General features: G+C 43.5%; 1 protein-coding gene across 19 annotated transcripts in view; it reads right to left on the reverse strand.

The window, feature by feature from the left end:
• Window positions 1-24,324, reverse strand: part of akap6 (A kinase (PRKA) anchor protein 6) — a 234,406-nt gene that overhangs the window by 185,459 nt on the left and 24,623 nt on the right. For 13 of the 19 annotated variants that reach the window (XM_078940959.1, XM_078940958.1, XM_078940957.1 and 10 more), the window contains 4 exons: window positions 2,756-2,865; window positions 2,526-2,667; window positions 1,444-2,076; window positions 896-1,231 (listed from right to left, as the gene is read on the reverse strand). In XM_078940959.1, coding sequence (XP_078797085.1) covers window positions 896-1,231; window positions 1,444-2,076; window positions 2,526-2,667; window positions 2,756-2,865 — 1,221 coding nt within the window. Of the gene's footprint in view, window positions 1-895; window positions 1,232-1,443; window positions 2,077-2,525; window positions 2,668-2,755; window positions 2,866-16,258; window positions 16,454-19,269; window positions 19,397-19,470; window positions 19,735-24,324 lie in introns of those variants that run through there. The other 6 variants (XM_078940966.1, XM_078940965.1, XM_078940964.1 and 3 more) reach the window with 4 other exon arrangements.

The following is a 24,324-nucleotide window of genomic DNA, read 5'->3' on the forward strand; positions in this document are numbered from 1 at the left end:
CTCCGCTGGCAGATCTGCAGTGGTTTTTAGAAAGGTGTGAGCGTTCAGTGTCAGACTAAAGGTTAAACCAGGTCGAAATTCTGACCAGTCAGAGACTCGGATTTGGTGGTAAGGTATGGATGGCCTCCCTTTTATGGAAAGTTTGAAAGCTGACCATGGAGGAGAAATTAATAATTGCGGCGTGTGCCTGAATGAAATTCTGTGACACCAAGTCTCAACATCGGAATAGAGCTGTGAAAGGAAAAGCCTGGTCCAAGATTCACCAGGTTTGCACCGCTTCAACTTTAGCACAAAGCCTCTTCCTCCTGTAGCTGCTGGACATGAGCTGGACATGATCTCAGCCTATTTCTCATTGTCTTTTTCCATCAGTTAGGGGGTGGGAGGTGTGAAAGGAGTGGGGGGCTAGGTACGGGGAGGGGGGCCCGATTTATTTATTTTTATTTTTTAATCGTCATGCCTGATTTTATATTTTGTTGTGTTTTAATGTAAAGCACTTTGTGTTAAATTTTTACATGAAGAGTGCCTTTTTAATAAAGTTTGATTTGATTTGATTTGGTAAACTGTAGAACAAAAAAGAATAAGAAGCCCCTCCCTGCTCATCCGGTGTGAACATCACGAGCTACATTTGTGCATTTTTAGACGAACGTCACATGACCAGTGTGAATGTAGCGTTACAGTATTTTAAAGATTTGTGTTTAGTTCTATAGAGACAGTTATATAGGGCAGGCACATGACCATTAAACCTCTTGGGAAAGAAAATACTTTTCCTTTTTCTCTTATTTCTTAGGATTTCTGACGTAATAGAATCTAATAAATTAAGGCACTGGGGGATGTGTGGCAGGTATTTTTCTATCCTTTCTTGAGCTAATCGTGAAAAAAACATTTAGGAGATCACCTCCTCTCCCTGCTGCTTCACGATCCACACTGTGGCCTTGGTGGGGTGCAGCTGAGGGTCGGACTCCTCTCGGGACGCCTCTGTGTCTGAGGAATGAAGCTGCTCCTTCAGGGGGGAGGGCGAGGAGGATTCAGAGTCCCCCTTGCTGCGTAAGCGTGTCTCCTTCTGCCTCTGCTGTATTTGGCCGGATCCTTCCTCCTGAGACATGGAGCTCTGGCCGGGGAGGGTGCCTTTGCTGGATCTGACCCCGGATGGCCGGCGTGGCAGACGTCTGTGCCCGCCCCCTCCTGAGCGTGTTCTGTGCGTGGGGTATTTGGCGGAGCCTCGCTCAGTCATCTGTGGATGCCATCAAAACTTTGAATAAGAGTTTACGGGAACACCAAAATAAATGTTAAGAGTTATACCAGAATAAAAGAATTTCATGGTGTTTGTCACTTGTGTGTAATTACACAAAAAGAACAACACAAAAATGTGTAGGTTCTGAGTTTTTGGTTTTTGTTTTGGGACAGTTGTAACTGAAACCCAGAAGAGCTGCAAAGAGGACTGACCTGCAGGCTCTCGCAGGACTGCGACACGTTCTGTGGATAGACTGAGTCCAGCTCCAACCAGAACCTGGAGCGGTCCGGAGGTTCCACCAGAGACGGCGTGCTGCGGCTCAGCTCATGAATCTGGGCGTCAAAGAGGGGCTGGACGTTTGCAGCATCTCCACGTGAGTCTGTCGCTTCTTGGTTGGTGAGCAAGGCGGCTCTCTTTGGTAGCGACGGGTGTGTGGGTGACGCATCCGTGCTGTGACTCCCCCTCTGCAGAATGCGCTTTGAGCTTTCGCCCTGGTTGGGCATGCTGCACTGCATTGTGGGTAGCACAGAAGAATGGTTTTGGTTTAAGGAGGCGCTTAGCACTGGAAGGTCAGCTGGAGCGCTTTGGAGGTCAGGCTGTGCTGGGTTGGTTCCTTCACGCTCCTCATTAACGGGAGGCTCCCGGTTTGAGTCCTGGATGCCCCCGATCTCCTGGCTGGAGTCCTCAGGCGTGGGATCTATACCGCAGGTCTCCGGCTCATCACTGGGACTGCAAACACTCAGCTCAAAGGCCGTGATGCCACAGTCCAGAGAAAGGTAGTCCTGGCTGCAGCGAATGGTCAGCTGGCCGCAGTCGTCCACCTCCGTCAGAGCATCCAAGCGAGTCTGCAAGGCAACAAATCCATGTTTCACTCCTGATTTTCCATTTATTCTTCTCTAATCTTACTGTGGATTTTTAGGAAAGTTCTGCCTAAGTCTGAGTCTAAACTGTGTGCCTGATGGATTACATTTTCATGAACAAAAACTATCAGTAAAGAAGAAGATTTTTTTAAGACAATAATGACACAGTTGGTAAATTCTCTGGATAGCCTGCGTTTGTGTACATGTGTTTACACCAGGGGTGTCCAGCTTCAGACCTCGAGGGCCGGCCTTCCACTAGTTTTCCAGAAATCCTCCCTTATCTGCTCCTGATTACCTGGAGCAGGTGTGTTTAGCCAGTCAGGAGCTTCAGTGGCAGGATGGTTGGAAAACATGTTGGATTCTGACACCTCTGCTTTGCACTAGTCGTGAGGGGGGTGGACACTGCATGAAGGAGGAGCTGAACAGGGTCGTACCTGGTGCTGGTCCTGGCTGAAGGCCTGTAGGATGTCGGTCTGGCGGGTGTAGTTTCCGTTGGAGTCCTGCAGACCCTGCAGCAGTCGCTCCTTCAGGACCAGAACCGACACTCTCAGCTGATGCCAAAGCAGCTGCACCGTCCTACACAGCAGTTCATGTGAGTCCATGCTCACGGCACACTTCCAGGCAGATCAAATCAAAACATGGTCAAGCATGGAAGGAGGCTCACCTGATGTCCACTATGATGTTGACAGAGTAAGAGAGGAGTTTCAGGGAGAACTCCGTCTCCAGCAAGGCGTGGATCTGCTCGACATGATCGGAAATGTCCTCACAGATATCCTGAAGTCACACACAGGCAGGAAACGAGAGAGTTTCAATGAGAGCTTCAGACCGTGAGGCTTCAACTCCACTCTGATCTGACAGACGTGTAAAGTCCACAAGCTTCTCAACAAAAGGAGTGAATCATGGAGAAAAGCAGAAGTGATGGACGTCTGATCCACATCTTCAACACGAGTCACAGTCATGAGGGAAACACTTCCAGGTTTGTGTGGAAACAAATGCCGCTTCTGTTCATCGGGGATCCACACTGTAATATGAGTCTGCTGCCGACGGAGATGACCAAACTACACAGACAGAAACACCGCTGGATGCACAGATTTCATGGTCAGACTAGCTTCAGCTGTGAGTCACAAAAACCTCTGACAGGTTTTGAACAGGATGATCAAACATGGGGACATTTATTTCTGTGGCTGTACATTTATCCGTCTCTGTTCAGTTATGTTTCATAAACTTGAACTCCCACTCCGATCATCTTCTGATCTACCTTCAAGGCCTTCCCGGCGGTCTTTTCGTTATGATCACACCATTTTTAGCCTAAATCAAAACAACTTTTTCAAGGACAAAGTTTCTGCAGAGCGGCAGGAGTTCATTGGAAACTCACCTCTGTGTTGTGGGCGGGACTGCTGGCGTGAAGCTATTCTGTCCACACTTCACGCCACCCATCTGTTAACACACTCTCCCTCCATCAAGCTTACAGCCCCTTACTACACCAGCCTAACATCCCCAGTGCAACAAAAACGGCGAACAATATCGGAGCCGTCCAGCCGTACAGTTTAGATCCAGATTCCAGCTCAGATGTGAAAACAAAGACGATCGTGGATCTGTTTGTCTGCAGGTGGAAGCATCAGAATAGAGCGGAGCGAGGAGTTTGTGACCCGCCCAGCCTATTTCACATCACAAATAAGCTCTTTTTTAAACCTCATTTTTTTTGTCTGCTCCTGATTCACAACGATTTAAACAAATACTCGAGAAATACAGTTTTAAGATTAGTTTTCTTAAAATCTGTTGTGTTGTCTAAATAAACAGTCCTTTCGTTTAGTTTTATCTTGTTTTATTAGACACACCTTTCATTCAATCTTCCAGCTTCCTCGTCTCCTGTCCTTCTCCCTTTCCCGCCCTCTCTATCTGCCTATCTCGCGATAATTCAGGAACTTAACTATACTACATTTTCCTCCCTTGTTTAGAATAAAAACTTCCTACCACATAAATTTTCTTAATAAACAAATCACATTGTTCTCAAACTAAATTTTCTTATAATAAACAAATCACTTTGTTCTCAAATTAAATCAAATTCTTTTCAAATACAGTTGTAACAAAACTTGTCAATAATGAGAACATATACATGTTATTGTTTTGTTTTGTTTTTTTTCTATTTAAGTCTCTCTGTATCTGATGGGCTTTCTGATAACCCGGCCTTTCCTGGTAGTGATGACATCAGATGAAGAGGGGTCACGTTCTGGTGGAATCTCAAGTGCTGGAGTAGTCTCCGCAGTTGACGCATCCTTTGCCTCATGATAGTTTGGTTCACTGCAGGCTGATGAAGGCTCTGGTATGTCAAAGTCAACCTCCAATGGTGTTTTACGAAGATGTTTGACATTCCTGATCACTTTAGATCCATCCTCTGTGTTGACCAGTTCAAATGAGCTGTCAGAGGTGTTCTTCAGCAATACATAGCGAGTCTCTCTGAATGTTGGATCCAGTTTTCCATTTTCCATACTTGCAATATAAACTATATCACCTGCTTTAAAATTGTGCTCCTTGGCTCTGCTGGTCTGGTCAGCGTAGTGTTTCATTTTGGTTTGGTATTCCTTGTGATGCTTTCTTACATCGGTTGCTTTCTCCTTTTCTGTTAGAGGTAGATCTTTTTCAAGATTTGGACATTTAGTGCGGATGTCTCTTCCAAACATTAACATGGCTGGTGTTTCTCCTGACGCTCTGTGTGGTGTCGAACGATATGCCATTAATATTTTTGGAAGTTCTTCTTTCCATGTCTTTCCTTCACATTTGCTTGCCTTGAATGCTTTCTTTAGGTATCTGTGAAACCTCTCCACTTTACCATTGCTCTGTGGAAAATAAGGTGATGCTCTGATGTGCTTAATTCCACATGACTTTAGAAATGACTCTAAAACCTGTCCTACAAACTGCCTGCCATTGTCAGTAACAGCTTCTAGGGGATAGCCAAATCTAGAAAATATCTTTGTCAGTTCTGTAACTACAGTAGCTGAAGAAATGTCTGAGATAACAACAGCCTCTGGAAATGAAGTGTAGTAATCGATCACAGTCAGTATGTACTGGTTTTGGATAGGACCTACCAGATCCATACCAATCTTAGTCCATGGTCTTGGTGGCAGTTCCAGTGGTTGGAGGGGTTGGTCTTCATGTAGTGGCTGGTTGAGAACACAGGCGGAGCAGTTTCTGATCAGTCTTTCTACATCTAAGTCCATGTTGGGCCAGTAGAATTTACTCCTTAGATATTGTTTGGTACGAACCACCCCTTGGTGAGTCTCGTGTCCAATCTGCAGTGCTTGTCTTACCATTTCTCTGGGTAGCACTATCCTGTGTCCTCTCAGTAGAAGTCCGTCATATGTACATAACTCTTTTGCACATCTGTTATATGGCTGCAGTTCCACCGGAACTGGATTTGGCCATGTTCCTGTCTCAATGATTTCATGTAGTTGTTTCAGTGTTTCATCCTCAGCTGTTTTCTGCTTTATGTCCTGAAGGCTCATAGCTTGTACTCCATGCATGGTTAATGACAGGACTTTGTCTACATATGTTTCCACATACTCGTTATACTCAGTCTCAGGTAAAGGAAGTCTTGAGAGTAAGTCAGCAACATTAGACTTTCCAACTATGTGTTCGATCTTGTAGTCGTATGGTTGTAGTCGTAAGCCAAGTCTTTGTATTCGTGGAGGTGTCAGCGTCGCTTTGTCTGGGTTGAACATGTAAATTAGAGGTTTGTGGTCCGTTTGCAAAGTAAACTTGCCTCCCCACAAGTAGGTTCTAAAATGTTCCACCGACCATACACAACCTAAAGCTTCACGTTCTATTTGGGAGTAGCGACGTTCAGTGGGAGTCAACGAACGACTTGCATATGCTACTGGCTTGTTCTGTCCATCTTGCTGAGTTTGTAGCAAAACTGCGCCTAGTCCTACTGGGCTTGCATCACTAATGACAACTGTAGGTGCACCTAGTTTAAAGTATGCCAAGCATGGTTCACTCACCAACGCTTCTTTCATTGCTTGGAATGAGCTCTCTGCTTCATTCGTCCATTCCCACACTTGTCCTTTTCTAGTCAGCTTCCGTAGCGGTTCTGATAAGTTTGCATAGTTCGGTATGAATTTCATCAGAAATCCACAGGTGCCTAGGAACGAGCGGAGTAGCTGAACATTTTCAGGCCTGGGTGCTTTGGAAATGGCTTCAACCTTTCTTGGGTCTGGTTTGATTCCTTCCGCAGTGATTACGTGTCCAAGTATCTCAATCTGCTGTAGTCCAAAAATGCACTTGTCTCTGTTGAGGGTTAGACCTCTGTCCTGAAATCTCTGAAAGACTTGCCTCAGTCTCTTTTCTAGCTGCTCTTCACTCTCTGCAAAGACCACAACATCATCCATGTAGCAAACTGTGCCAGGCATTCCACATAACATGATGTCCATAGCCTTCTGGTAGGCTTCTGGTGCACTCGATAATCCAAAGGGAACTTTTCTGAAGCGGTAGCAACCTCTGTGTGTAATGAACGTTGTCAGAGGTCTGGATTCTGGTGCTAAGTCACACTGCCAAAACCCTTTTCTTGCATCTAACTTAGCGAACACTTTAGCTCCTTGAACTGCCTTGTAAGATGCTATCGACTGTTGGGACTGGATGTCTTTCCCTGATCACGGCTCTGTTCACTTCTCTGAGGTCTACACATAGCCTCACTTCTTTTGTGTCTTTCTTTGGTACAATCAGGATATTCGAAACCCATTCTGATCCTTCATTCACCTCTTCTATTATACCTTGTTCAAGCATCTTATCTAGTTCCTGGTTTACAGCTTCTAACATAGGATAAGGGACTCTCCTCAAACCCTGTGCTACAGGATGGACTTTTTCATCAACTGTGACCTTATGACTGTAACCCTTAATCTGACCAAGTCCTTTAAAGACTAGTGGGTATTCTGTAACGAGCTCGCTGAATCGTTGCGTCTGCTCTACTGTGTTCACTTTTTCTCCTGTGTTAAATATTTTTAACTCAAAAATTGCTTTTCTTCCCAGCAGTGCTTCTACATTACCTTCAATCACATATATCTTGTCCATGATGATGTTGTTCTTCCATCTCATTTCTGCCTCAAAGTAACCCACACATTTAAGTGGAGTTGTCTGAGCATAAGCATAAAATTTCTTTTTGGTTGGTTTCAGTTCTGTTTTAGTGGACATCATTCTCTTATAAAGATTCTCTCCAATGAAATTTCTGCCACTTCCTGTGTCTATGACCATTTTCAGCCATTGTCCATTCACCTTAATTGTCTCAGTGCCTTCAGAATTCACAGCATGTACAAACTCATCTGAATCAGAGTCAGAAGCATTCTGTACTACTGCTCTCACAGGTTTCCTGGATTTTGTCTTTTCTTTTTCTCTATTCCGGTCTTTAGTTGTGGCGGGCGTGTTCTTTTTCTTTTTAAAACACATTCGCGCGTAATGTCCTGTTTTCCGACAGAAAAGACACGTCGCTGTCTTTGCACCGCATTCATCTGCTGTGTGAGTGTTCATTCCGCATCTGTGACACTGGGTGTCGCTGTCGGCTCGCTCGTGGCTGCCTTTAGTGTCGCGCGCCGCTCCGGCTGCACATCCGCCATTTGAGCGTGCACTTTTCTTAGTGAAATTCACTTGATTTTCCCTTGTTCGGTGACCAGAACTCTCGGTGAAAAGTTTAGATTCTGCCTGTGCTGCTTCAAAAGCTCGTGCTATTGACAGTGCTTTGTCTAAACTCAGTCCATCTTCCTGTAATAACTTGTCGCGTAGCCGTTTCATCGCGCATTTCTCCACTATCTGATCCCGTAGCATGTCATTCTCCAGTGCGCCAAAGTCACATGACTTTGCCAGCTCTCTTAATGCATTTACAAACGCATCAACGGTTTCATCCGGGTACTGAGCTCGGAGCCGAAACTTGTGTCGCTCCAGAACTATATTTCTCCGCGGAGTAAAATACGCGTCTAGCGCAGCAACAGTCTGAGCATGCGTACCTTTGTCTCCAGGAAGATTGGCGAAAATCCTCTGAGTTGGCGCTCCTATGCAATGCAACAGTGTGGCTCTTCTTACCGAATCTTGTGCATTAATCGTACCACTGGCAACTTCGAAAAATCTATAGGAGTCCATCCATAGGTTATATTCCGTGAATAAGTCTGATGCGCTAAGGTTCAGCGGAACCGGCGGGGAAAGCTGAGCATAGCTTGGTCCTGGTGCAGCTCGTGCAGATCCTTGGTGCTGCTCGTCAGACGACATCGCTGAATTTTCTTTTCTGTCTTCCTTGGCTGGGACGTAAATCCTAATCGTCCTTCTTCTTCATGGGGTCCTTTGAAAAATAATCCTCGTCGCCAAAAATGTTGTGTTGTCTAAATAAACAGTCCTTTCGTTTAGTTTTATCTTGTTTTATTAGACACACCTTTCATTCAATCTTCCAGCTTCCTCGTCTCCTGTCCTTCTCCCTTTCCCGCCCTCTCTATCTGCCTATCTCGCGATAATTCAGGAACTTAACTATACTACAAAATCTTTTCTCCCTCATCTGAACAATGGCATAAGAACAAGTTAAAAACACCATTTTAACTGAAGAGGGTCTTTAAACTTTCTTCCATTTTTTTTTTACTGTCCATCCACTCTTCGTATTCAGGAGTCCACTCTGCATTTAATTCTTCTCTAGAATCGATTTCGATTGTCCCCTGTTTTTAATTTTACAAACAAAAGAACATGTTAAAAAAAAGAAAAAAGCTGCACTGACTGAGGATCAGAACCTTTACTTTTCTTCTGTTTTTTTGGTTTTATTTAAAGGGTTAGTTTTACTAAGTTTATGTCTTATTTTTGGTGTCAGGTTTGTCCTCCAGTTCCATCTGTGTGCTGCTGGTTTTAGTTTCTTAAACATCTTCTGGTTGTGCCAGTTAGACTTTTAAAATTCATGTTTTTTATTTCTCAGATTATCTGTTCAGCAGACTTTGAGTCCCTCTTAGTTTTTCAGCTCACCTTTGGTAATGTTTAGGCTCAGATTTAGTCCAGTTCCACCTTAAATGTCTGCTGTTTGAGGACACTTTTGGCTGAAGCTTTTTGAACATTTATTGTGATGAAGTGTTCTGCTGAGCCCCTGGACAGGTCAGCCCATTGAGGAAATCTTCATCTCATTATGATTGGTTATATAAGGCTCACAAAAACAAAGAAAAGAAATAAATGACGTCTTTATAATCCTGCATGAATCTTTTGTAAACATCTGAACACATGAAGCTGTTAAAGTGCTCAAGAATGACCTCTGAAGCAGCCCGTCTGGTACTGGCGTCTCCGGCTGCTGACTCACAGCGCCGCCCCACGATGAGCTGCCCCAACAAACCAACACGGCCGCCGAGAATAAAGCGACACCCCGAACGCAGGAATTTAGGTCACGCACGCTGCCAGCTTGGCTCATGCACGTTTGGCCGAGAATCTGACCTCCTGAGCAGAGGCAGCTCCACTGTACACAGGCTGGCTGCTCTGATGCCAAATCAGAAGGAAAGCAGGCGGAGGACCAAAGCGGCTGTTTGGACCTGGAACCAAGCTAACCTAAGAACTTCTGGCAAATCCAAACTTGTCAGGAACCTGGAAGTCCTGCATTTCTGTTTTATTTCTGGCAGAGGTTCTTGAGGCTGATCATCTACTCTTATCTTCCTGGTTACATTTTTAAGATGAACTGAAGAACCTCATTGATATTATTCATTTTTCAGTTATTCTTTATGCGGTGAAGAGGGCTGAACTCCATAAACTGAGATGGTTAAAAAAAAAAAACTATCCAAAAAAACATGACGACATGAAACCCATGCAGAAGACCTGACCATGACTAACTGATCCTATGACTTTCAACACCGTGATGATTACTTCAACCTGATCAGGTGGCAAAAACAGAAAAACGAAGCAAACTAGTTTAGCCAAACCAAAAACACACAAAGAACAATCTAACCTAAAATGTGGAAAACAAAAACTGAACACAGATCAGTAAGAATCAGTGTGTCGCTGCTCCAGACACAAGCTGGTAATCTGCAAAAAAAACAAACTGCAGGTTGGTGACTATCAATAGGGGGAGGAGCCTTGCCTACGTGGGAGGAGCAATGCATACATGGGAGGAGCAATGCAAACGTGGGAGGAGAAATGCATACGTGGGAGGAGCAATGCATACGTGGGAGGAGCAATGAACGAGAGCTAGGGGCCACGTATAAGCAGAAGAAATCTAGTATGAGAAGAAGGTACCAGGCATTATTGGGAGCAGCCTGGCAAGAGAGGAAGGTGCAAGGTACCTGGGGGGAGGAGACAGGGATGGGGCAGGGGGACAGGTAGGAGAGGGAGGTGCCAGGCATCAGTACAAGAGGGGACCAGGCATGAAGGGGAGGAGCCTGGACTAAGTCAGAGTTGCCAGCCATTAATGGGAGGAGCCAGGCATGAGAAAAAGGTGTCAGGCACAAGGGGGAGGAAACTGACATGAGGGGGAGGAGACACTTTTAAATGTCATGTTTCTTTAGATCAAATCAAACGTTATATATAAAGCACTTTTCATATAAAAGTATTACACAAAGTGCTTTACATTAAATCAAAATAAAATAAATCACATAAAAACAAGTATGAAAATTAAAATAAGCACAAAAAGAAAAAATTTAAAATACGGCCCCCCTCCCCGTACCTACACAACCCCCCACTTCTTTCACACCTCCCACCCCCCCTAACTGATGGGGAAAGACAATAAGAAATAGACTGAGCACGAAAACAAGATGTTGGAAACGCTAATAATTGGAACCTCCGTCTCTGTGATGCTGCATTTACAGCTAAATGCAGCATCACAGGCGGGGACCGCTCCACCACAGCTAAGCGGTGATGCAGGTTTCATCTAGAGCCACAGTGGCTGAACAGCAGCTGACCCAGAGGGAGAGGATCCAGGTGAGGAAGCACCGGAAAATAAAAATGAGAGTGAAAAAGTAAACGTAGATACAAGCAATAAACAATAAAACATTGAAATAAGGTAAATTGAAATTAAAATAGACCATTAAAAATCTGGTGTAAGTTGATAAAACAAAATAAAATGGATAAATAAATAAAGTTATTTCAAAAATTAGCTGAAAGCCAGGTTAAAAAGACGGGTCTTTAGCCTTTCCTTAAAAACTTCAATGCTCTCTGCGGCTCTCAGGTCCTCTGGCAGACTGTAGTGTAGTGTGCCGTAGTGTTGAAAAGATATAAATAGAGTGAACTTTTTGGCAGAAAAGGTTCCTGGTTGTAACTCCTCTCTGCTGGTTTGTATGTTCTTCACAAATGTGACATCTAAAATGGAATTAAACTGGCTTTTCAGCTGCATAATGCCAATTTCTTGTCAAGATCCACTTCTACAAGAAAGCAAACACCTGTTTTTTTGTGGTGTTTGTTAAAGTACGGTAACCCCCTCTCCCAGCATGTACTGTATGTGGAGCCGCTCGGCCCACTGTGCACGTTAGCAGACTCAGAGATTCTGAAGAGAGCCTAAACTGTGTTGTGTCATCTCTTTGCTTTTTGGCACATTAACAGTTTCTACACACATTCTGCCCTCAACTGAAACCATCAGAAAAACTCTCAGCGGGGTGGGGGGGGGGTCCTCAGAAACAGCAGCTCACAGCTGGAGACGGTTTGTGAGCAGGAGCTTAAGTGGCAGATGTGTTCCTGGAGAGCAGCTGCAGAAGACTTTTCATCACAGAAAGGATCACACACCCGTTTCAACATGGGGAAAACAGCAGATTCTTGGGGTTTTTTCTCTTCCAGAAATCTTCTCACCTTTATTTATGGGATTATTATACCATGGTCCGGGTGAATACTCGATTCTGATTGGCTGCTGGGTGTGCGTTAAAACCTGATAACCACACGGTGAAAAAAGAAGTTCCGGTCAGCTAGCTTAAATGTTTTGTATCACTGCGCCGGCTTCTTTGAAACAACCTTTTGCTTCATCATTTGGACAAAAACAAGCGGTAAGAGGTGAACTTTCTCTCTGAACTGATGATTTATTCAACCCATCGGAAAGATCAGCATAGATATAATCGCCCAATCTTGACTGCAGTGGTGGTGCGGCGCGACGTGGACTATTTGTTACATGATAAATACATTGCGCCGCATCACATAACAAATAGTCCGCTTTTTTGTGAGAAAAGCAACAAACAAACAAGAATTAAGGACTAAAAACTGGTTGATATGTATTGCTTTTGTAAGTGACCATGGTATAAGCGGGTTAAAGGCCTTGGAAGTGTGCATTATCACTTTTTAAATGCACGGTTTTTAAGCAACCGTCTGACGCAAAGCGGAGGACAGTTCAGACTTCCACGGCGTGCGTTAAAAAGTAATAACGCACATTTCGTCGGCCATTCACCCTTACATATTTGGGGGAAATTGTTGTCAGCTGTCCACCAAAGACTGTCAGGGGGGAAAATCTCATCGCAGAAAATCTGATAAATCCTTCAGACTGTAGGGAAGTCTGAACCAAGACATAAATATTCAGAATTACATTTTACATCCGTCACACAGGCTGACGGATCTGTCTCAATGTACTTGAACTCCAGCTGGCAAACGGGCATCCTCCGTTTCGTCATCAAAGCGCTGAAAGTCGTGAAAATGTCACTGGTGTCTTTCGGAGGCTTCAATAATTCACGCGCAGCTTTCAAATGCTAATCCACACACGGACACACGCGTAACCGCCCTCAGCGGCAGCCGTGTCCGACTCAATCAAAGCCAAGTCGGAGCTTCTTGTATGAAGTCATTTGTGGGAAAATCAGCTCTGAGATCAGAGTGACAGGTCTTCACCGTAACTACAAGAACATATAAACATCTCTCTGTCACGGTCACCTCATTTCACGCCGAGTTTACTTACAAAAATTCATCTTTCAAGCAGCAACGAAGAGAATGGGACACAATCCTGGGAGGAGTGACTCATCTGCCTCTTTTTGAGTCAAACTGTGCTACTCTGGTTACACAAAATGTGTAACCAGAGTATATTGAGTGTATTTTGGGAGAACAGGGCTTTTTCCGTCACATTTTCAATATTTGATTATTCTTACTAGCGTTCAATGAAGCAGCAGCAGCGCGTGGGTGAGATCAGCCTCTGGTGACGTCCTACCTGCACCAGAGTGACCAAAATTTATGAATGAAAAGTGTGCCGTGTCTTCTTCTACATGCATTGATGGAAGTCAGTTGGATCTTTGTACTTAAGTGTGTGGCGTGTTTCTGGTAAAAAAAAAATTAAGACTGCTGATGAATTTCATCTTGCAGATAACGGAAGTCGTTGATTTTCCGAAAACAGAAAAGTCAGTCGCTGTATTCATTGATTTTTATTTATTTCGCTTTTTGCGTTGTATGTGCATTGGTTGTTGTGTGTTCAAACGATGACATCAAAAGGACAAAGTTTGCCTTCCAAAAATGAGAGGACAGCACCTCAAGCTACCTCTGCAGCATCCGCTACAAGAAACTCCTTGTCAAGTTTACAAACTTTCCCAAAAGATGATCAGTTACGGAAGGAATGGGTCATTATGATGTCAGGTTTTATACAAGGCAAGCTCTAAATTTGTGAGTTTTCTAAAACACAAACGGTTAGCATCAGCACAGCGCGCTAACAGCTAAAAGCATCTGACAAATAAACAGAAAACCATCTTAGAAGTGATAGAATTGTAGTATACAAGTCCACAGCGGGACTTTCAAAATAATTTTTTTGATAGGATGTAGGTCTTCGTGTGGCTGACATGAACACTGCATCAACATGATGTCCTTCTGGAGCCAGATTTCCTTTATTGTGGCTTTAGGAAGCTGCAGAAGACGTCTAGTACAATCCAGAGAATCTGCCATTTTCATGTAAACAACACTGTTCTGCTACAGACTCTCCAAACCAAAAATGACTGAACTGTCTCATACAGAACGTGGAAGTAACATCTCTGCGAGTGCTGCTTAAAATGATGTGTTTTTGTCGTTGTTGTAAAACTGGTGATTTGATTATTTCCCTGAGAATGTTCTGTTCCTTTTCTTTGAAGCATGCTCAGATATGATAAATCACGCAAGAATGTAAGCCTTTTGTGTTGGCCGCAGGTGAATGCATCTTTTGCTCACGAGGTTTGCAGAAAGTTCAAGCTGGAAGAAAGAGCTGCAAATGCAGTTACACTGGACCCAAAGACCTTTTTCTGGACCTGCTTTTAACGAGGTGTTTGTTATGCTTGGGTTACTTTGTATTGCTTTTATTTCCTCAAAAGTTTTTTAATATATAGTTTTCACGGCGTGATGAGTGTGAAGGCACGTACTGTAACCTACAAGAAGAGGTGTGATGACGTACCGGAGTGCAAAAACCGACCTGACAAGAGCTACAGTCTGCATTCAGCCCATTCTGGTTGGATGGGACGGCCATCTTTCAGCCAACTGGTTAGTCGATGTTCAAACCCCAGGCTCAAAACTGAGGACTGAATTGAAGGAATAATGTCATTTTAACCACAAAAAAACAATCCTGCATGTTTCAGAATGACCGGACACAGCCTCCTGTCAGCGGGTTAAAGCTAAACCGGAGAAAATCACAACTGAGGAATTAACATTGTGCCCTTTCATACTTCACTTGACTGACAGATGATTAAGTGTTCAGAGCTGGAAGCCCTCAGCATGTGTTCACATGCACTCTATGCGTGTGCGATTTACAGAGCTGCACGTTAGCATCCCTCTCCTTTTAGGAGAAACACAGCAGTGTGTTTCAAAGCTGCACCATCTTCATTTGTGAATGCAAACAGCAGCACACAAGAACTCACGTCAGTGCAAACAAGCTACACACTTTTTCCAACTCATCAGTCACGTAGCGTCAAGACAGGACCTGTCAATCACACGCTGCACACATCCAGCAGGGCTGCTAATTGCCTAAAATCAATCTGAAGCCGGTCGACTTAGACTTCAGCTCCGATAGCGGCTCCCCCTCATCACCCCCAACATCAAGAGCTTCAGCCCGGCCACGTTCAAACTGCTCACGACAGCCGCGCCTCATCCACACCCATTCGATCTAATAACCCTCAACTCCTGCACTCCAGCCCATCAACGCAGCATGTGTTACCTTGGAGATCAAATGCCGTGTGTTCCTTCCCCCCTGGAGGATTCAAATTAAGCTGCTTCAAAGACAACCAAAACCCGCAGCTATGATACAAAGACTCATTAAGGAGGCTTTTTTTCAAAGCCTCTGCTTCTGCAAGGAGAACCCTGCGGAATTTTTGAGGTCTGCTTTTCTTTTTTCTACCTTTGCTGGACATTCAAACAATATGAACAATATTCGGACCAAAGAGGAACATCAGAGAGCAGAAGATCCAAATGTGACCAAGTCCTCCTCAAGTTTGAGTTGGAAAGCAGAGAGCTTTTGAAGCTGTAACGGACAAAACATCATTCATTTTTAAATGATCTGTGACTTTTCTGGGAAGTTCAGACACGGCTGTCAAAGTCCAGCAATCGCTCTTGTTTTGTCAGAACTCAAAATTAACAAATATTTAACTTTAGAAGAACATTAAAAACTTTTCATTTGTTCAAACTGAGTTTTGTTGCTGCGAGTCCTCCTCTCTGCTTCCTCCTGATTCATCTTAGTTAAATTTCCTTCCTAATGAACTAATTCACAGGATGTAACTGCTCAGCGGCTGCTTCAAAGATTTACACAACCTGCTGTTTATCCTCATTGCCAAGGCAACCGTTGGATCACAATAAGAGCCTAAACAGTCAGGAACAGGTCTGAGTGACTCTGCAGAACCGATCCAGACACAGAGGTCAGGACATTTTCTAAAATTCTGTTTTTAGCTTCCACATTGCAACACAAAGCTGATGTTTTAGGTGAAAAGGTCTTGCAGATGTGAATGCGCTTTCTGTACCAACATGGAGAAAACCTTTATTTAAATAAAACACATTAGCGTCATTAAAAGCATGGAGGAGAGACAGGGATTGTCTGCACAGATTTACTACATGTGTACTTTTGACGTTTCTTTTTCTGCTGAAGAATAAACCATATGAGCCAAAAAACTAAACTTCAAGACTTTTCAGCATGGGTTCAACAGCAGCAGGCATTCTGAAAGCTCTTTGTAAAGGTCAGAATGAACCAGGACCTCCAACCGAGCCTTAGTCCAGCTGCAGCAGCGTCTAAAGTCCTGTGAGGTACGTGTCAATACCACCCCGCCGTCGTTCTTACCCGTCCACGCCATCAGACGCTCGCTCCGGTCGTCAGCTTCATTCTCCAAAGACCAGAAAAAGAGGCTGAACTTTAAAAAAGGAATGATTTTTAAAAAAAGCTAAGATAATTTAAATCAATCAGAAAACTGTGTTTCCAAAGTTCTGCTGCCATGTGGAGAGAGGTGAGCAACCCTCACACACACACAGTTTGTGTGGTGACCTGATTTTTCCAGGGGAGTGCTGGTGGGGGGGGGGTCACAACAGTTGTGAAGACTTATTTTAAGACCAACTTCACACCCCCACAAACACACAACGTCCCCATAACACACACGCAGTCGGTTGACACAGTTTCACTCTCCCTCTCTGATACGTCTGCAAACCTGAGATTCTAATCCCAAACTCTGATCGGTCCTGTGACTTCATTCATTGCTGATGTTCTGATTCCACCCTAAAAACCAAAAAGAGGGGTTTTCCTTTAGTGTTGACTCCATGATTCACCACAGCTTCACATTTTGTCTGAGATCCAGAGAAAATGTGGTCTTTTTTTCCCCCCCCATGAGGCGGGATGATGAGATGTCACCTCACTTTTGGGGTGGAACTGACGGAACCTGCTCCCTTTGGTGTGACGGGCGAAGGAGCACAGGCGTGAGGTCTGAAGCCAGCATTTGTTCTTGTATGTAATCCTTCATTATTTTCAGCCAAAGAGGAGCAAGGACGGCTGCGGACGGGAAGAGGAGCCATGACGAAACGCAGCTGTGGCAGGTGGAGCAAAATCCATTCAGCCTGTTGACAAACAACCGTTTGGAAAGCAAGGTCGGCTCAGAGCGCCACACGGAGAACGACGCCGGAAATGACCGGAGGATAAATCACATCCTCGTGGAAAAGATCTCAGAGAAAAGAAATGTTTGTGTATTTCTCCTTAAGGAATAAAGCCACATGAAGTGTGTGAACCTGACCGCCGCTCAGACTAACATGGAGGGCCGTAAGACTGAGCATGAATCCACCTGATGAGGAGGAAATGTCCTTCACAGCAAACACAAATCACAGTTCCAAACTCAAACTTCTAACGCCTCTGCAGCTGCATCATGGGACAAAAATGAACTAAATTAAAGCTAAAGGCTTTCAGAAAACAAATGATTCATATTTACATACATTTATGTACACCTGAAGATAAACGGGCAGGAAGCTGGATGCAGCATCACACATTCACGATTTCACGATTTTCAAGTTAAAAGCCAAAACCTCATCATTGTGCAGAAGGGAGGAGGAGGAGGAGGAGGGAAGGTCTGGGATATTTCCTGGAAACAACATGAGTTTCATCATTAGAACAATTAGGCAGATCACGCTGAAGATGTCAGCGTTTTCTCCTTCCCTTAAAGCTGTTTTTCTTCATTTGGTTTCACAACAGCAAGAACCAAACCACATCCAGTTAACGATGAAAAACAGCTCTCTGTTTACGCAGCAAAAGCCTTCTGCTATGAAATATTTATCCTAATATATTGACGTGTTTGTGAGTATTGCTGCTCTGCGGGCCGACTGCTTTCATCCAAAAGACAATACAATCTTAAAATCTCTTTAAGTCCAGGAAAACTGGAGACTATAACAATCAGAGCTCAGTGAGAGTGAGACCATGAATCCTCTCCTTCCTCCTTCCCTGCCTGTTTGAAGCCTCCCAGATTCCTGACATGGCTCTGACGCTGAGATCAGGAAGCAGAAATATCACAACAGCTGAGAGGAAAGCAGCTGAGGACCGAACAGCCTCTGCACAAGCAGGAAACAGGAAAGCTAAAGGAGTCTGGTTGTTTTACAAGAAAGCCAAAAAACTGCAAACAAACACAAGTAGGAAAAAAAAACAACCAGAATTTCTGCTAATCAGCTTAATCTTCTGGGTTTGGTTAACAAAGAGAATGTTTTATTATCATCCTGCAGGTATTTGTGCAAAATAAAAGCTGCTCGTCTTTCAGAAAGTGCATTTTTTTACTCTTCATTGTCCTCAAATTGTTCTCCAAGATGGCTATGAGACAGAAAATCTTTTGTTCTTCTTCTGCTGTGGGTTCAGCATGTGGCCCCTCCCTCCCCAAGCGGCCCTGGACGGCGTCCGTTCAGCTGTTGCACGGCGCCTGCAGCAGCTAGCCAAGAATGGCTGAGAGGCTGCACACCAGCGCAGACACACAAGAACAGGAGTTGCATCACTATAATCATGTCCTACAGTGGCTCCATGGCAAGGTCAGGTTATAGAAAAATGCCCTGCAGGCAAACGCATTATAAATATAACAGGGGGGGAAGGAAGGGTGGGGGGCTGAGAGGGAGCAAAGGGAGGGGAAAAAAAGAAACAAAGCAAGAAAAGAGCAGCAAGGACACGATGAAGGAGCTCAGAGATCACCAGAGGCGTGAATACAATTTCAAAGAGCCGCCTGGCGGCCTGTCCTCTCCAATCTCCCGCTCTGTCATGGCGACGGCTGCTCGCCGGGCGCCGAGCCTGCCATTAAGCTCAATAAACTTCTGCTCGCCTTCAGTCTGGACGCTGCTGCTGCGAGGAGAGTGCAGGCCAAGCTGGGCCCGATCCAGTGCACGAGGACACGAGCTGCAGATGTCAATGAGACTTCAGCATCAGAGCTTCTACAGAAACATCTGTACACAGGAAAGACTCCTGCAGGCAGCTTCTTCACCAAACAAACCTAACCTTTAGGTTTGACCAATCAGATTTAGGTGAACGTCTGCCCATCTTCTGAACCCACTGACTCTCTTTCAGGGGGTTGCTGGAGCCTATCCCAGTCACTGTTGGGTGAAGGTGGGAACAACCTGTTGCAGGACCAACACACTCACGAACACTTAATTCAAACCTAAGGGATGATTTATAATCATCAATTCACCTATGGGGGGGTTCAGAGAAAACTCACACGAGCACAAGCAAAACATGAACACACAGGAAGTTCTCGGCTGGGATTTAAATCAGGACCTTCTCACTGTGAGGTGACAGTGCTAACCACTACACTACAGCGCCACGCTCTTTCACATTTATTATCTTACCTGGCTCATTGCTATGATGCTGTTTGCTGCTTCAGTTGCTTCTCTGAGGCCAAATCTGAATGATCTCTGAGTGTTCTGGTTTCTGGGTCGTTGTTTTTTTTCTTCTGTGCAGATCAGTTGTGTCCATCTGATGGACTATTTTAGCATGTAGTTGTAGAGATAGATAAGCTAATTCTTCTCTTAAGGGTACTGGTACATCACCTAGCCGTCCTGGGGGAGGATCCCTCCTTCATATGGACACCCCTGAGGTTTCTTCTTTACTTGCAGAATCCGTTTTTTTTTTTTTTTTTTTTAGGAGTTGTTCCTTACCGGGAAGGAGGGTCTAAGAGCAGGACTGCTCATTCCTGGTCCTCCAGATCTACCACCCTGGCTGCCAGTTTTTCAGCTCTCTTTGCACTGCTTGCTGCTGATTACCTGGACCAGGTGTGTTCATTCAGTCAAACTGTGGAGACATCTGATTGAGCCAATCAGCAGCTAGCAGGTCTTGGAGATCTGGAGAACAGGCAGGGTGGTAGATCTCCAGGACCAGGAATACAAAAGTAGAATTAAGACATCCGGGATAAATGACTGAGCTGAGCTCAATGAAGCCAAAACATGTGCGTCCAGGCTTAATCGGTGGCACAAAGACCAAGCCAGGATGAGCAGACACGGATTCATCAAGCCAGGTGTAACCAATCCTGGATAGGTGCGCGCTCACGGCTCACTCAAACAGACCCCGCCACAGATCACAGATAAACTGATTTACCATGGCAACTAGAGCCGCGTACCTTTCCCCATCGGAAGCACAAATCCTCATGGAGGCATACGAGGAGGTAAAAGATATAATTAAGAAGAAAGGCAACACCACCACAGTGATAAAGCACACTCAAGATTTTTTTAAATTAAGTTACCAGCCAATTAAGTTTACGAAAACGTAACTTGTCATTTCAACCAGAAAATGTTATGTTTGTTAATCTCACGTGAATGAATCATGTCGATCGTACATAAAAATAATCCATTTAAAAGTTACTAATTTCAATCATGTTGATCCAACATGATACCGTTAAATTGGATACATTAGTAATCCCAAGGAATTGTGGGATTCCATTTTCTTTGTCTATCTGGGCAGATTGGGGTCTAAGTGTGAGTTTTTGTCCATGGGTTTTATTGTCTAGCTGTTTTACTCTGTTTTAACTAGTGATTTAAACTGATATGTTTATTTCTTTTCTGCACCATGAGTTAGAGTGTGGGAGAGGATGATGACCAAACCCCTTGTGTGGTAAAATGTTAATGTTCCAATACTTAAGACAGAATTTGCGTTATTTGAGCTCCTGTTTAGTGATGTGGGACTTTACTGTGTAATTCATGCCTTTCATGTGAAAATTAAAAGACCCATTGGGTGTAACTTTGGGAAACATTAGCAATGTCAGATGTATAAATACAATTAAAGCAAAAAATTAGGTAATATCAACATAAGTTGTGTTAGGTAGTCATACAAATTTAAGTTGAATAAACTTAATTTAATGAGGTGTGACCAATTGAAGTGATTCAATTTAGTTGGATCAACTTTTATCTTTTGAGAGTGAGCAACAATATTAATTTAAAGTTGGGTCCAACTGCAGTATTTAGATTGAATCAACTTAAATTTATTAGTTTGAACCTAAGTACATTAAGTAGGACCAATATGATTCATTTTTGTTCAAGTAACCCTATCTAATCATGTGGAAATCATTTCCATAATTTTTTTATGTTCATTCAAAGTGAACCTTTTTTGAGTTTACCTGCTTTGTTTTGTCTTTATTAAATAAAGGAACATAATGTTACACGTTGTGTTTTTATATTCATACTGAATGTGTATTATTTTATATGACAGAGTACTAGGGCCCCACTGAGAAAAAAGGATAAAGTCATAAATTTATGAGGCTGGTTCCTTATGGAGAAAAGCAACATATTCTTTTTACAGTTTTGATAGTTATGAAAATGTGATACTTCATATTCTGGCACATCAGCATGTCTTCGTTTATGAAACCATACTGAGGTACAATTTCACGAAATGCCCCACATCTGTCATTTTAACTACTGTCCTCCTTTAAAACAACTGGTTACAATATTATGACTTGTCTTTTTTTCCCTCTGTGGCCCTAATATTCTATCATATTATGAAGAGTAAAAATTATAAGGATGTTTAAAAAACAAGCACATTTCTAGTCCATTCCTGTGTTGAGTAATGTTTTTTTTAAAGACATAACCAAAATGCGCAATTCCGCCACTAGGTAGAGCAAAGGAAAAGCAAAACAGGTGGAACAGCATATCTCTGCACGTGCCAAAAGCGAAACCTAACAGCTTTGCGTCTGGGTAAGATTCATTTTGGTTCCCTATGAGCCTCACCGCTGTTATCTTGCTATAAGGATGATCAGGAGTGACACCCTTATGACCAAAATGTTGTCAAAAAGTGAATTGGAGTGAAGAGCTTTCCAGAATAAATGGACAGAGTTTTTTTTACAAAGCTGAATGCAAAACCCCATTCTTGGTATGTCATCAACACATCTGAGTGCTCAAAGAAAATAACATTCAGTACCACTATGAGACTCACCATATAGAAAGTTTTACCATTTGCAGTTAAGAAAAGAGAAGAATTACCAACAATTACTTGGACTGAAAAAACAAACGTTTGCATTCACTGCAGTATTGACATCATTCGTTTTTTTCCGTAGCCCCTCTTGAGTTTATTATCAGGATTGCTTCATTGTCAGATGTCAAATATTCAGTTGGTATGAAATTGAATAAACCAACTTTTTTTGAAGTGTAATTAATTTTATTTGAGATCCATTGGGCCCAAATGATTAAGCTAGTATTGTGGTTGAGGCATTTTTTCCACAAGAGTAAAAAAACTAAAACAAAACTATTATTTTGCCTTTACGTTACTGGTCCGGCCCCACTTGAGATCAGACTGGCTGAATGTGCCCCCCGAACCAAAATGAGTTTGACACCCCTGGGCTATATGAATAAAACTGGACAAAATTCATTTGACTTGACTTCTCCTGGGTGCCCTGACCTCTGGGTTCTCCTGGAGATGGTCACAGCTGCCTGGAGTTCTCTCATGTTATTACATCTGTTGAATGGTGTTTGAGGGCTGCACAGTGGCGCAGTGATTTGTGCTCGTGCGTCACAGTGAGAATGTTTGAATCCCAGCTGGGACCTTTCCGTGTGGAGTTTGCATGTTCTCCCTGTGAATGTGTGGGTTTTCTTCAGGCACTCTAGCTTCCTCTTACAGTCCTTCATAGGTTCTAAAGTGTCCCTAGGTGTGAACTTGGGATTGTGTTGCCATACGACAGACTGGCGACCTGTCCAGGGTGTACCTCACCTTCATCCAACACTATCCAGGTTAGGCTCTGTGACCCTGAAAAACGGGGGTCAAAAAATGGATAGATGGACTTGTTGGAGTCTTCCTGCTGCTGTGTTTATCTCCACCAGCTTTCCGTAACACTGAGCCGTTTTTGTGAGCAAACCTACTCCAGAAAAACCGTTTCAAAAGTTTTATTTTCTAACAGATAAACAAATATTTAAGGGAAAACATTTAGTTTTTATGGCTTTGGTGATTCTCCGTCATATCTGCCTTCACAGAATGCGTTAAATAAATGTTATGGGGATGGTTTCCTCACTATTGTAATGCCACAAGCTACCACGAGATGGCGATGTCACACAGGTAATGAGTCCTGCAGACATGGCCGCTCTTACACATCCCAGTCTGCTGCTGATGTGAACAAAGTTCATAAGAAAACGTTTGTCCAAATGCTTCACAGAACTAATCTTTTATTTTACAGCGGTTCCTTGTTTATTGCCGGAGTTATGATAAATCAAAAGCAAAGTATTCAACTTTTTAAAATCTTTTTATAGATGTTTTAAAGCTGTAAAACTCCTCACTACACACTTTTCTTAGCCAAACATGAGCATTTTCACACTTTTCTCTGTTTAAACTCTCGTAAAAATGTTTCTTATAAATCTGTGATTCATGCGTCCCTGTTGTCCGTCTATTTTAGCGTCTAAGGGAATTTTCCAAACTAAACTGGCTTTAAAGTTTACAGAGAGTAAAATTGTTGGTCTGTTTTTGCATCCACAGAAGCTGCAGGTTAGTCATGGGGCGGCTTAATGTGATTGGACAGGCAGGCTCCTGCACAGCTGCGTCCATTTGCACAGAGATGTTCTTGACACTAGAGGGCGCTGCTGGATCTATTTTACCAAGTGACTAAATTTAGCAAAGTCAAGTCTTTTCCTGAAACTTCCATCTTTGCTGCCTTCAAGAATTATCTGATTTTTATTTTTAACATAAATGCTGGAATTGACTCTGTGTGGACACAAAAGAAAGATCTGATCTTTCTGATCCCACGATCAAAGGATTCAACCCTGGATCTGACCAACAGCCAGCAAATCAATCACTCAATATCTGATTAAAACACACACAACACCACAACGATTCACACCGCATGGCGTCGGTCCTCCGTCGACAAAGCTGCAGTTGTTTCTGTGTCAAACGCTGACGTAACTGTGATGCTGGAGCCAGGCTGCAGTTCAGACGACACACTCACAGACTCGGGGTCGGACTGTTTGGAACCACTTTTCTGTCGTTTTATCTGTATCAGTTATTCTGTAAACATAGAAATATTCTGCATTATCCTTAGAGGAGCTCTGATTTTGGAAGTTTTGGATTTGCTTTGAAATTTAGTTGCTCAACGGCTTCATTCTTCCGTCCTGCAGCATCTGCCCCGAAAAGGTCAAAATACAGATGGGCGGACAGGACCCTTGTACCCCGCCACCTCAAACCCACCCCATCCCATTCCCCCTACACACACACACACACACACACACACACACAGGAGCCCAAACAACAAGTTCTTACCATGTTTTTAAACATTGTAGAACATTTCCTAAAAACCAACTTTTATCAGAATGTGCAAAAAAAAAAAAAAAATGAGCGGAAGAGACAGCCTCTGTCTTTCTGCACATGTGCAAAAACAACAATGCCCCCCACCCCACCACCACCACCACCACAGGAGGAACACACACTTCTTTGTGTTT

This window comes from Oryzias latipes, chromosome 22, assembly GCF_053564925.1.
Source record: "Oryzias latipes strain Hd-rR chromosome 22, Olatipes_Hd-rR_3.1".
Classification (NCBI taxonomy): Eukaryota; Metazoa; Chordata; class Actinopteri; order Beloniformes; family Adrianichthyidae; genus Oryzias; species Oryzias latipes.